A 12,083-nucleotide genomic window follows, 5' to 3' on the forward strand; every position below is an offset into this window, starting at 1 on the left:
TACAACACCTAAAATTTAGTATTCACAGACACAACACTATAATTTAAAGATATAGCAAAAAATTAAACAATTAAAATATAAATCACATCAAATTTAAGAATTATAAAATAGATGACACCATAACAATATAACATGCACACAATGGACTTGGATAACGAGTTGCTGTATGTATAAGGTGAGTTTTAAATTTTTGATAATTACTTAAATGGATTAGTGAATTAATCATTAGACCAACCCAACTTGATTAAACTGCTGGATATATTATTGGATTATTTCCATAAAGAACTTGGTGAGACGGGATAGACAACCATTGGCCGCACTGCCAATCATTCACCATTTTCGAATGATATGATGGGAGTACCAAAAATTAAAATTAAAATATGGAAGCCAGATTAGCCCATAAGCTAGAAATTTAAACATAGTTTCATTTTCCTATTCAAATGGCAAGAAGAGTAGAAGACTATATATATATCTCCAGAATCAGAAGTATATGAAAACCAATATGCTTTCATAACCTTGGGCGACTATAACAGCTAACAAACTATGAACACAACAAAGTGTGTGATGCTACAAGAAAGTTACCAGTTACTACTGCTTTATAACCTTGGGCGACTATAACATCTATCAGACTATGAACACAACAAAGTGTGTGACGCTACAAGATAAGTTACCAGTTACTACTGCTTTTTCTTGAGGACAAAGTTCTCCTCAGGTTGCTTTTCCCAAAAATAATTTGCAGCCTCTATCCATCGTGGATGAACCAAAAACTTCTTCTCTTTCACTGCCCACCGGGCCTTCTCAGTTCCAGCATCAGTAGCAACCACATGTGTCACAGAGGGGTCAAGTTCCATTAAACAAGTGGCTCCCAACTGCTCAGCCATCTTCCGGAGTGGTGGTAATGCTCCATGGAAGATACGGCTGAAAACAACCACGCACCCGCTCAAGACTTCCCTTCGAACTGATTTCAAAACCTGGGAAAAATGAATTGATTGTAAAAACCAAACTAATTGATTAAAGCTTCACATTAGAATTACAAATTAACTATAAATTTGCAATGAGAAAGGACTCGAGGAGTTAAAAGCCTAAAGTAGTCCCTGAATTGGCCCTACAATGAAAAGATCCCCAAAATTCTAATTGCACCATAAAAGTCCCCAAGATTGAAAAAATTGCATCACGTTGGTTCCCACTTCCTTTCCGTCGAGTTACTCACCACACCGTGAGTGACCGGGCACATACCCTTCCACGCTAGACTAGACAAAATGACGTTGCTTTAGTTTTGACATTAAATACTTGATTGAACGAAGTCATTTAACCTTAATGAACCACAAAACGTCTTATTCCCCACACAAAAATGTATAACCATTAAGGTTAAACGATGTCATTTCATCAAGCATTTAGCGTGAAAACTAAAGCAACGCCATTTCATCTAATCCAGCGTGAAGGGAATGTGCCACAAGTCACTCACGGCATGAGGTGTAACTCGACAGAAAGGGTTTGAGGGACTAGCATGATGCAATTTTTTTAATCTCGAGGACATTTACGGTGCAATTAGAATCTTGGGGACCTTTTTGGTGCAAGGGGCCAACCTCAGGGACCACTTTGGGGCTTAACTCCTCAAGGATATATGACCAACATAACTACCTGCCTTACATCTCGTTCAGCAATATCTTCTTTAAGTTCCTGCAAAAGATTCACCACCACACAATTTTAGCTTTATATTAGAGATATCAAACCTTTTTTTTTCCAAGTTGACAAAATGAGAAATGGCATACATCGAAGAATTTATAATGGACTTGCTTAAGAACTTTAAGGATTTTAGTGAGTGCTCCTTCAGCTTCGTCTTCGTCACTCTTCAATTCAGCTAAAGATTTGCAATTGAAACCAAATTGCCGGCAACTTGAACCAAAAAAGTGGTATCTTTCCATCAGAATCAAATTATCTCTATGCTTCACCCATGCCTACATCATTAGCACCGACATTAAGATGGAAAGATCTTAGCACACTTATTTTTGCCGATAATTCTGCAAACCACTATCATATATAGATCAACCATGCTTAGTAAAAAGTTACATATAAGCTGTCCTTGAAGCCTTTTGGAAGGGACCATTCAGTAAAACCTCACAAAAATCAAGCATCCAAACTAGTACTCATAGGCAGATAGAAAAAAATATTTGACCAGAATGAAATCAGAAATCTGTTAACACAGTTTGATATGCAGCCAATAAAATATAAATATCCAAGCATCAATGAATTAAATGGAAAAGCAGTCCTTCATTTCCTAAAATAATGAAAAATTAAGTAGATAATAGTAAAAGTAACTGCAAATGAGTCAAGAGTCATATTTCACTGGACTGAATATATAACTTTTTTGAATTAGAAATTTCTGACTGAAGTTGTAAGCCCTATCATATCACTTTTAATGGATGAATCCAATGCTGTATGGGTTTCAGTGCCACTAAGTAATTGGAACACAAATAAGTTTTAGTGCCATCATGATTCATAATAAATTAAAGAAGAGTACTAGAGGACCATCAGAATTTATTGTTTTTGACCATCAATTAACCATCAATGTTTAAAAGTGTAGGCTAAAGTATGTTGTTGGATTACTAAACTAAAGAAACTGGGTTGATGGCTAAAAGTGATAGTCAAAAACAATAAATTCTGATAGTCCTCTAGCATTTTTCTAAATTAAATATAAGACCATCTTGAACAGATTTGTTGGCAGGTACACAAAATAATTGCTCTATTCAGACTTCATACACAGACTAAAACACAACTATTGTCAAAGAAGCACTTAAATTAAAGTAATTCAGCATTACTTGAAAAGTGTCAATGCACTCACGTGTTCTGTATCATCAAGAATTACAACAGCACTTTCTTGCCCCAACACAATATCAAGACCCTTCTGATGCTTTTGAGTGCCATCATCTCGAGAAATCACCTTTGCATTGAAGTATTCTCCTAGAGGATCAAGCAGCTTAGCCATCTCTAATGCATAGGGTCGATCACCCATGGTGTATATGTACATCTCAAACATTTCACTTGCTTCTTTTAGAAATGTGCGGACAAAAGGCCTCAACTTGGTCATCATATGCATTTTGTCCAATTTGAAAAGGCTACCCTTGGAAACATCTAGTTGATTTATTACATATTTCAGAAATGCAACATAAATGAAGAGCCATTAAAACCCAAGAGGCCAAGAACATAACATCAAATAAAGTAATCAACTAATAGTTGTTAGAAAATACACACATCATAAAATGAAGAATGCAAGCAAGTCTAGAAGACCCAAATTTAACAAAATACAAGAAATCAAGTTAGCAACATGCCACACTATTCAACAATTTAAGAAATGCCAGTTTTAGGGCATGACTTTTATTTTATACATATATGCACCATGGTCCTTGCAATTGCAAAATAATAAGACATCTTTGTGTTTATCAACATAGTGACACACTAAACATGAAAAAATCATTCATATGTCCAAAACTTACCAAACAAAATCCAAAAAGTATATCATGCCAGCATAACAATATTTGACAAACAGATATTCTGGTCAGAACACAGCAGAACTATAACATGCATCTAGCATTCACATTGCATCGGGTCTTTTGATCTAAAATACATATCAACAGCAAAGCACATCGAATGACATTATACCTCCAAGAGAATCTGCCTGGGAAATTAAATGCAACTCTTCAGAGTTCAAATGAGCAAGGTGAGTGGAATTTAGTAACGTATGATCTAGGTCAAGAATCAGGTAAAGTTTTTTACGAATTAGCAAATTCTTCACATCTGTATTTCGCAATCTAGAGATCTCCTCATCATGAAGTCTCAATCCCTGCAAATACATAAAATTTCCATCACTATGTTTTTGTGAACCAACTCAACCACATGGCTGATAAAAATGGAATATAAGATTTCGGATTTCCTAAGACTACGAAATGTATGTGCAGTTTAAAATCCACCAACTTAATAAATGTAAATACCTATAAATCATAAAGAAGGAATTAACATGGAACTTCAACAATCTAACTTGGACTTGATTCATTGTTTGTAAACTTATTGAATACACTAGCATATTATATTTTATTTATATTAGGGACAATTATTTCAAAATTCAAATACATAGATAAATAACCGAAATAAGTGGAGCTACAAACTCAACACCACTCTTTGGCCATGATCAATAATAACCACCACTAAACTAGGACATAACTATCTCATTGGCTATATCTTATTTTCAGTTGATCTAACAGTTATGTGTAAACTGTTGTATGCAGAGGCAGCAACTGCAGGTAAAAAAGAACAATTATTCAAAGCCAAATTTGTAATTCCACAAACTATTGTGCATCATTCCTTCTGAGATGTGCATACCTTGTGTATGTAGCCAAATGTCACACCAGATTCACCATCCAACTTTTGCCCACAACGTATACACATATCTCCGAATGAACCAGGATGTGTACACACATATTCTTCTGCAATAACAAAAAAGCGAAAGCTAGAACACTTCCGATACAACCTGATAATGATGTACAATAACTGAAAATAATAGTTGCAAAAAAGTATATTTCACAGATTCCCGGCCATTTGAAAGAATATAAGTAAAATTTAGTTTCTACCCGATGGCCTACGAGAAGGGGTAGCACTGAGTTGTTGAGGAATCAGTTGTGTTTAACATTTTTTTCTGTAAGAATGGATGGAGGAAGTAAACAAGCAATTAACTTTTTTTCTGTTTTAAGGGGAAAACAGCCAGCAATTCAAGATAAATAACATTGGCTAAACCGCTGAAATAATTCAAGAGGGCTGTAGAAAAAGATAAACCTAAAAAACATTATCACGCCCTTTGCCCCTTTGCTAAAAGTTTGTTTCCTTGATCTAGAAGTAAAGCTCCGTATGACTAAATTACCAAAAAACACCCAGTGGCCAGTTGCACTTTCAATGGAAAGGATTCTATTACTGAACATTGAGAAAAGATAGTGACTAAACATTCAAAATTACCTAAATTCTGTTTCACGATCCCTTCTGAAGTAGACTCCTCAGTTTCCTCGGCACTTTCAAACTTGCACCTTTTTATTCTGCTTTAAAATTCATTAACTAAATAGTAGCACGATAAAACTTAGCCAAAATTATTAAACAGAAAAAAAACCTAGATCCATATAAATATATAATGTCTCTTGGAATAAGTCTACACACAACAGTGCAGATACCAAGAGCAAACTGCAGCTAAGGTATATTGTAATGTGAGTAGTTATGAAGATTAAGTATAACCAGTTTAACCTGGCCTGAAGCCTGAAGGTGTGGTTCCCTACTTTCCTTAAGTACTTAACACATACCATCTGATATACGTAAAAGCAAAACCCTAATGTAACTCAACCCTTAGATCCAAGTCGTATCCTACTAGAGTGTGACAGCTAAAGATATTTACTTGAACATCAGAGTACTTAGCCCTCTAATTAATCATGACCTGATATATAAATATGTCTTACAGCACATACACCTAATCCACAGCAATTAATTTGTGAAATTAACATATAAATTGTAACAGCTATAATAAAGATCACCTGACACTTTCCAGCTCATCTTGATTTTCAACTTCTTTATCGGATGACGCATCTGGCGAACTTGCAGCTAATGCATCATCAAGATACGCAACGAAGTCATCACTACTGGATGAATGTATCGGAGAGTCTGCTGCAACACTCATCTGCATCCAATAAACCAAATTAGAAAGTAAAATCCATAAACAAAGAGATTCCACAAAACAGAACCAAATGGCAAAACATAACAGGACATCACATAGCAGCCAGATTCATAGAAAGCCTAGTGTAAACACAGATAATCATCGAAGGCAACAAAGACCTACCATAAGATATAATCAACAATTCATGTATCTCTGCCTATCAAAATTTAAGCTTTTAGGATAAGTAATTTCATGACATCTATTGCAAATCATTCACCCAAGTGAAGTGGGGCAAAAAATAACAAAAGCAGTCTCTAATAAAAGTTTAAAATAAATACAAACCAACCCACCAAGCAACCACCTTTCTATAATGCCAATCTGAAGATAACTATAGCCCAAAAATACAACATAACAGTGATACGATAACACGAAGTACATGAAATATGAATGAATGAATCCCAGCTGTTCGCAAAATTATATATGTAATAAAAGAAAAAGAAAAGAGAACATGGTTAACAATCATATGCAAGGCACTTATTACACTGTGTTCAATGAAGATGGATTATTGAATCTAAATGGCAAGCAAAACAGAAGTAAACTAAGGCCTTTCTCCTTCCATTTGTCTTCAATTAAATCCAAATGACAAACAAAACAGAAGTAAATTAAGGCTCCAGAATGTTAATTAGTTCATCCTTTAATAAATAACAAGGTTTAATCATACACAAGCAAATTAAGGCTCTAAAGATTAAAGAGCCCCCGCTGATTAAAGAGCCCTCGCTGAATTTAATCAAGTTTAGTCACACGCGGTATTTTCATCCCATAAAGAGGCAAAACCAGAACTAACCTAATAAAATAGAAATTTAAAAAATTGAACTATACGCATCAAGTCATCAATATTCAATAATCATAATCAATGTAGAGATAGGAACAGAAAACTAGAAGAGAACAGATCGGTGGCGAGACCTGACCTGAGAAAAGAGAGAGTACAGAGGCAGTGACCGAGGTGGGTAAGCAGAGAGTACAACAGCGGCGGAGAGAGGCACATAAGACCAGGGGAGAGGAGATCGGCGACGAGCTCACAGGTTGCAGCCTCGCCGGAGAGGCATTACATAGCAACAGCGACGGTGGAGGGAGAACACATGGCAGTAACCGCAGTGAAGAGACGGGGGTGGTGCTGGAAAAAGAAGTGGTTGGCGGTTCTGGTTTTTAACAGAGCGACAGACTGGGGGCTGTGGCCTGTGGCCTGTGGGAGAGAAGATTAGGGAAATTTGGAGCCGTGGGTATCGGCTGGTAAGTGAATAGAAATTGGGAAATGGGGGTGTCTTTGTCGTAGCAGTATTTTGGGGTTTTCCCACACTAATTTACTAATTTGAGATTATCAAACAACTAAAATTTAAACAAATAAGATTTTGGATGTTAATTTGTAATAATTTAAAAGAAGTTGTGTTTTTTAAATAAATTATTTAAAAAAAAAAGACAATTATTATATATACATAAGTAATAAAATGCGGTTTTAACTTCGGATGAATGCATTAAGTTATACAATAATATTACACGTACAAATTTTTTTGGTAATCAAATTCAATTAAATGTCAACGAGTTATAATTTAAATGATATAGCTTTTTTATCTTCATTTAAAAATCTTAAGTCTCACTCCTAACTTAAAAAAAAAATCAAGTCCAATTAAATTGATCCAATTCATTGTTTTTATTAGCATTCATTGTTTATGTACTATGATTATGTATTTGTATGTTGAAGTTCATTATTTATGTGCTATCATTCTAAATGTACAGTGAGTTTTATTCTTTGTATAATATGTTTTATTGCTTGTGTGTTGTGATTTATTATTTATTATTGAAGTTTATTGTTCGTGTGATGTTATCTGTTATTAAATTGCTGTGAATAATTATTTTTCTAATTTCACATTTTAAATATTTATAGAATGAGAAAAACACTTATCAAAAAATGTGATTTTACAAAGAAACATGAGGAGGAGAAAGAAACAAAAAAATTCGTTAAACTTTCTCTCGTTAGCACTTCCAATCACAAGCTTCCTCAATTATCTTTGTGAGCCACCAATGAGAGGTGGTTATGTTAGGGGAGGACACTCCCGTTCCCATGAGCCCCCAGAACGTCGAGACGCAATCGAGAACAATGCTCAGCTAAAAAGATAAGGAAAGGTGGTGAAGGTCTTGACTTTTCTGGAGATATGTCACTAGTTCCAAGAGAAGAAGATTGGATGGTGGAAGAAAGGGAAGGTTGTCCCAACGAGGAGCAGCCATCTAGAAGATCCTTCAGTGAGGCGGTGAAAGGTGGCAAGAAGCCAGTAGCCATAGAAGAAAATGAGAGTTCAGAATCATCAGATGAGTCTGATGATGAGGAGGGGGAAGGCCTGCAACCTGAGATCCGTGTTGAGAAGGTAAATGGTATCTTTAACTTTGTAGTTAATGAAGCTGCAATGAAGAGCTTAAGAATGCCCTGGTGGAAAACACTCATTGTTAAGCTTATGGGAAGGAGGATATCCTTGCCGGTGCTTACTAGGAGGCTTGAAGCAATGTGGGGGAAATAGGGAAGTATTGAAGTCATTGATATAGGGAATGAGTTTTTTATCGTCAAATTCTTCTCTCAAGAGGATCTTGAGTACACCCTCACTGGGGGGCCATGAAAGATATTTGACCACTATCTCACTCTGAGATTTTGGAAGCCAGACTTCAACCCAATGGAAGCTACCATTGACACGGTGGCAGCGTGGATAAGGTTGTCCGGCGTTGCTATCGAATATTATGAAGATGAAATGCTGCAGAAGATTGGCAATGTAATCGGAAGAACACTAAAAGTAGACACTAACACAGCTAACAAGTGTCGAGGAAGGTTTGCAAGGTTGTGCTTGAGCTAGACCTATCACAACCACTGATCTCCCAATACTCCATTAATGGAATCCGCTACTTGGTGGAGTACGAGGGCATACATAATATATGCTTCTCTTGTGGGATTGTGGGGGCATGAAAAAGCAAATTGTCCAGGCAGAAAAACTGGGGAGAACGTTGGCTAGAAAGTCACAGAAGAGGCACAGAGAGAAGGAGAAATTCAGGGGAATGGAAGTGGAGGAGACATAAATGGAAAGGTTAATACGGGAAATGCCAACCTTGACAAGGGCAAAAGCATCATTGACGTACTAGAAGAGCCCTTTGGATCGTACAAAGGGGGACGCGTGGCAGAAATACAAAAAAAAGGGGGAGACACAGGTACAAGTAGTGGGGTGAATGGAGGAGAGGTAAGGAAAGGAAAGGTAGCAATTGCTGATACGAGGTTTGCTGTCCTCGATGATGAGAACAATAATGACCCCAAAGCCAATCATGAGGGCACAGGGAATGTCCCCAACAATACGACAAGCACCCTGACTTTAGCACCCACAATGAGCAAAAGGAAAGAGAACCAAGCATCCAAAAGTAATGAGAAAGCCTATAACCAAAAAAGTACAATAATAACCATTTCAGCCTAACCAAAGTCCAATGGCAATGTAGGCCAAGCAACCCAACTAGTTTTTAACCCCAGTAACCCACCAGACCAAACTAAGCACCCACAAAAAGAAAAAATCCTGACCCAAATTAGAAACATAAACCAAACACCCCACAGCCACACCATTGAACCAAATATGAAGAATCTGACAAATAATATCCCAAACCTTAGCTCCAATAATGCCCCAGAGTCACAAAACTCAGACCCCACCTTCAATTCACAAGATTCACAAATGGAAGAGTCATTTGTCCCAGAAACAGGACAAGTTGATGAAGCAATGGATGAGAGTCCTGAGCCAGAGCCACCAGACATGAACACAATTGATACGGAGATAATGGCTGAGGCTGCTCTTCTCTACGAAGCCAAGGGTGTGAGAGCTGGCATGGTGGAAGAGAACCAAAATCACTGGTTAGAGAATGGGAAGGGAAGCGGCCCGATAAAGGAAAGAGAGGAGGGCGAGGGAACCATGGAAGTGGAAGTGCCCCGTGGGGAGGACGATGCAGCTATGGAGCAATGAGGCCATCCTTTCTTTTCTTTAGATCTGATCTGATGATTATTTTCTCATGGAATTGTAGAGGGGCAGCGAGTCAGTCCTTCACTCGCACCCTTAAGGAATATCTGAGAATGCATAAACCTGATCTGGTCATCCTACAGGAAACGAGGTGTAGTGGAGATACTGCGCGCCGCACTATTGATAGAAGTGGGTTTGCCTTTAGTCATGTGCAGGATGCCAACGGTTTTAGTGGAAGAATTTGGATTATTTGGAATGACCTAAATATCTCTGTTAAAGTGGTTAGATCTTGTGTGCAATTCATACATATGGAGGTAACTCATGGAAACAACCATAGCTGGATGCTAACAGCAATCTATGCGAGCCCACAAGAAAGGACTAGAAGGAGTTTATGGTCAGAGTTGAGAACTATAGCGACATGTATGTCCAAAGCTTGGCTCCTTGTAGGGGATTTCAATGAGATTATGTGCGCCTCGGAAAAGAAGGGTGGGGGACGAACAGACTTACATGCTTGCGCAAAATTTAAAAAATGGATAGATGATTGTTGTTTGATAGATTTGGGATACATTGGGCCAAATTTACTTGGAAGGGCCCTATCTGGGAAGGGATGGAACGTGTTTTTAAAAGGTTAGATAGGGCCCTTTGTAATATTGACTGGAGAACTAAGTTTGCGGAGGCAAAAATTGATGTGTTAACTCGAATGCGCTCGGATCACCATCCCCTCCTTGTTACTCTAAATCCCCAGTTAGCCAGTAGGTATGAAAGACCCTTCTGATATGAAGCGATGTGGATTACACACCCTGAGTACAAGAAAACCGTCAGACAGAACTGGAATTACGAGGAGAGTCTTGACAATACTCTCACAGCCCTGTGTAGCAACCTCTCTAGGTGGAACAAGGAAGTTTTTGGCCATGTTGAAAGGATGAAGAGAAGACTTATTAATCGCATTGGAGGCATACAGAGGGCTCAGGCAAATGGTAAGAACCCTTTTCTTGAAAGGTTAGAACTTCAACTTCATAAAGAGCTGGCAGATACCCTTGATAGAGAAGAAATTTTGTGGTTGGAAAAGTCTCGGGAGAAGTGGATTATTGATGGGGACTGTAACACCCGCTACTATCATACAAGAACCATTATTCTTAGGAGGAAGAACAAGATCCTTAAGCTGCGGAATAATGAAGGGACTTGGGTGGAAGACCAAGAGGAGTTGGAAAACTTAGCAATTAATTTTTTCACATGCTTGTACCAAGAACAAGGTGATACAATACAACTCCAATCCTCCAAATCCTACCCAAAGATTCATGAGGATGTAAAACGGAATATGGATGTGATGCCCACTGGGGAAGAGATTAAAAATGCTTTCTTCAGGATTGGGTCCCTCAAAGCACCTGGGTTGGATGGCTTCCCAGCCATTTTCTACAAAGAAAATTGGGATATTATAGGGGAGAGCGTCATCAATCATGTTAAGAGCTGCTGGGAAGAGCCAAGTAATATTAAAAGTCACAATAAAGCCTTAATCACCCTTATTCTGAAGGTTACAAGGCCAGAATTCATCACTCAATTTCACCCAATTGCATTATGCAATGTTAGCTATAAAGGCCTGTGATGAGCGGATAATTTATACGCTTTTTGGCATTGTTTTTACATAGTTTTTAGTATGATTTAGTTAGTTTTTAGTATATTTTTATTAATTTTTAAATAAAAATTACATTTCTGGACTTTACTATGAGTTTGTGTATTTTTCTGTGATTTCAGGTATTTTCTGGCTGAAATTGAGGGACCTGAGCAAAAATCTGATTCAGAGGCTGAAGAAGGACTGCAAATGCTGTTGGATTCTAACCTTCCTGCACTCAAAGTGGATTTTCTGGAGCTACAAGAGTCCAAATGGTGCGCTTTTAATTGCGTTGGAAAGTAGACATCCAGGGCTTTCCAGCAATATATAATAGTCCATACTTTTCCCAAGTTTAGACCACGCAAACTGGTGTTCGACGCCAGCTCTCTGCCCTATTCTGGAGTTAAACGCCAGAAACAGGTTGCAAAGCAGGGTTAAACGCCAGAAACAAGTTACAAACTGGCGTTTAACTCCAAGAAAGACCTCTACACGTGAAAGCTTTAACGCTCAGCCCAAGCATACACCAAGTGGGCTCCGGAAGTGGATTTCTGCATAAATTACTTATCTTTGTAAACCCTAGTAACTAGTTTAGTATAAATAGGATTTCTTACTATTGTATTTACATCTTGAGACGTTTAGTTCTTAGATCATGAAGGCTGGCCATTCGGCCATGCCTGGACCTTGTTCTTATATATTTTCAACGGTAGAGTTTCTACACACCATAGATTAAGCTGTGGAGCTCTGCTGTTCCTCATGA

The 12,083-nt window shown here is 37.7% G+C and overlaps 2 protein-coding genes across 4 annotated transcripts; one reads left to right on the forward strand and one right to left on the reverse strand.

Annotated features, from left to right (window-relative positions):
* LOC107626536 (RNA polymerase II C-terminal domain phosphatase-like 4) lies at positions 393 to 7,025 on the reverse strand. 3 transcript variants are annotated; one of them, XM_016329448.2, is made up of 9 exons: positions 6,655 to 7,025; positions 5,568 to 5,710; positions 5,005 to 5,081; positions 4,378 to 4,481; positions 3,661 to 3,841; positions 2,843 to 3,132; positions 1,773 to 1,958; positions 1,651 to 1,680; positions 393 to 971 (listed from the first exon to the last, which is right to left on the reverse strand). In XM_016329448.2, exons 2-9 carry the CDS (start codon positions 5,708 to 5,710, stop codon positions 678 to 680), a joined length of 1,305 nt encoding a protein of 434 aa, XP_016184934.1. In that variant the 5' UTR covers positions 6,655 to 7,025; the 3' UTR covers positions 393 to 677. The 3 variants fall into 3 exon arrangements, with proteins under 3 accessions (XP_016184934.1, XP_016184927.1, XP_016184940.1); XM_016329441.1 differs by having other exon boundaries at positions 1,642 to 1,680; positions 6,655 to 7,023; XM_016329454.2 differs by having other exon boundaries at positions 829 to 971; positions 1,646 to 1,680; positions 6,655 to 7,024.
* Positions 9,720 to 10,349, forward strand: LOC107647406. The gene has a single exon (XM_016351483.1). It carries the CDS (start codon positions 9,720 to 9,722, stop codon positions 10,347 to 10,349), a length of 630 nt encoding a protein of 209 aa, XP_016206969.1.

The sequence above is a fragment of the Arachis ipaensis genome, chromosome B01 (genome assembly GCF_000816755.2).
Source record: "Arachis ipaensis cultivar K30076 chromosome B01, Araip1.1, whole genome shotgun sequence".
Taxonomy (NCBI): Eukaryota; Viridiplantae; Streptophyta; class Magnoliopsida; order Fabales; family Fabaceae; genus Arachis; species Arachis ipaensis.

What these genes read in the sequence shown, in the direction of transcription:
- LOC107626536 (XM_016329441.1), bottom strand. Translation starts at nt 5,710, where the DNA reads ATGAGTGTTGCAGCAGACTCTCCGATACATTCATCCAGTAGTGATGAC. An exon ending in CATTTGGCTACATACACAAG is followed by an intron (nt 3,842 to 4,377) that starts GTATGCACATCT and finishes ATGTATTTGCAG; the next exon opens with GGATTGAGACTTCATGATGA. An exon ending in TCCATTATAAATTCTTCGAT is followed by an intron (nt 1,681 to 1,772) that starts GTATGCCATTTC and finishes AATCTTTTGCAG; the next exon opens with GAACTTAAAGAAGATATTGC.
- LOC107647406 (XM_016351483.1), top strand. Translation starts at nt 9,720, where the DNA reads ATGAGGCCATCCTTTCTTTTCTTTAGATCTGATCTGATGATTATTTTC.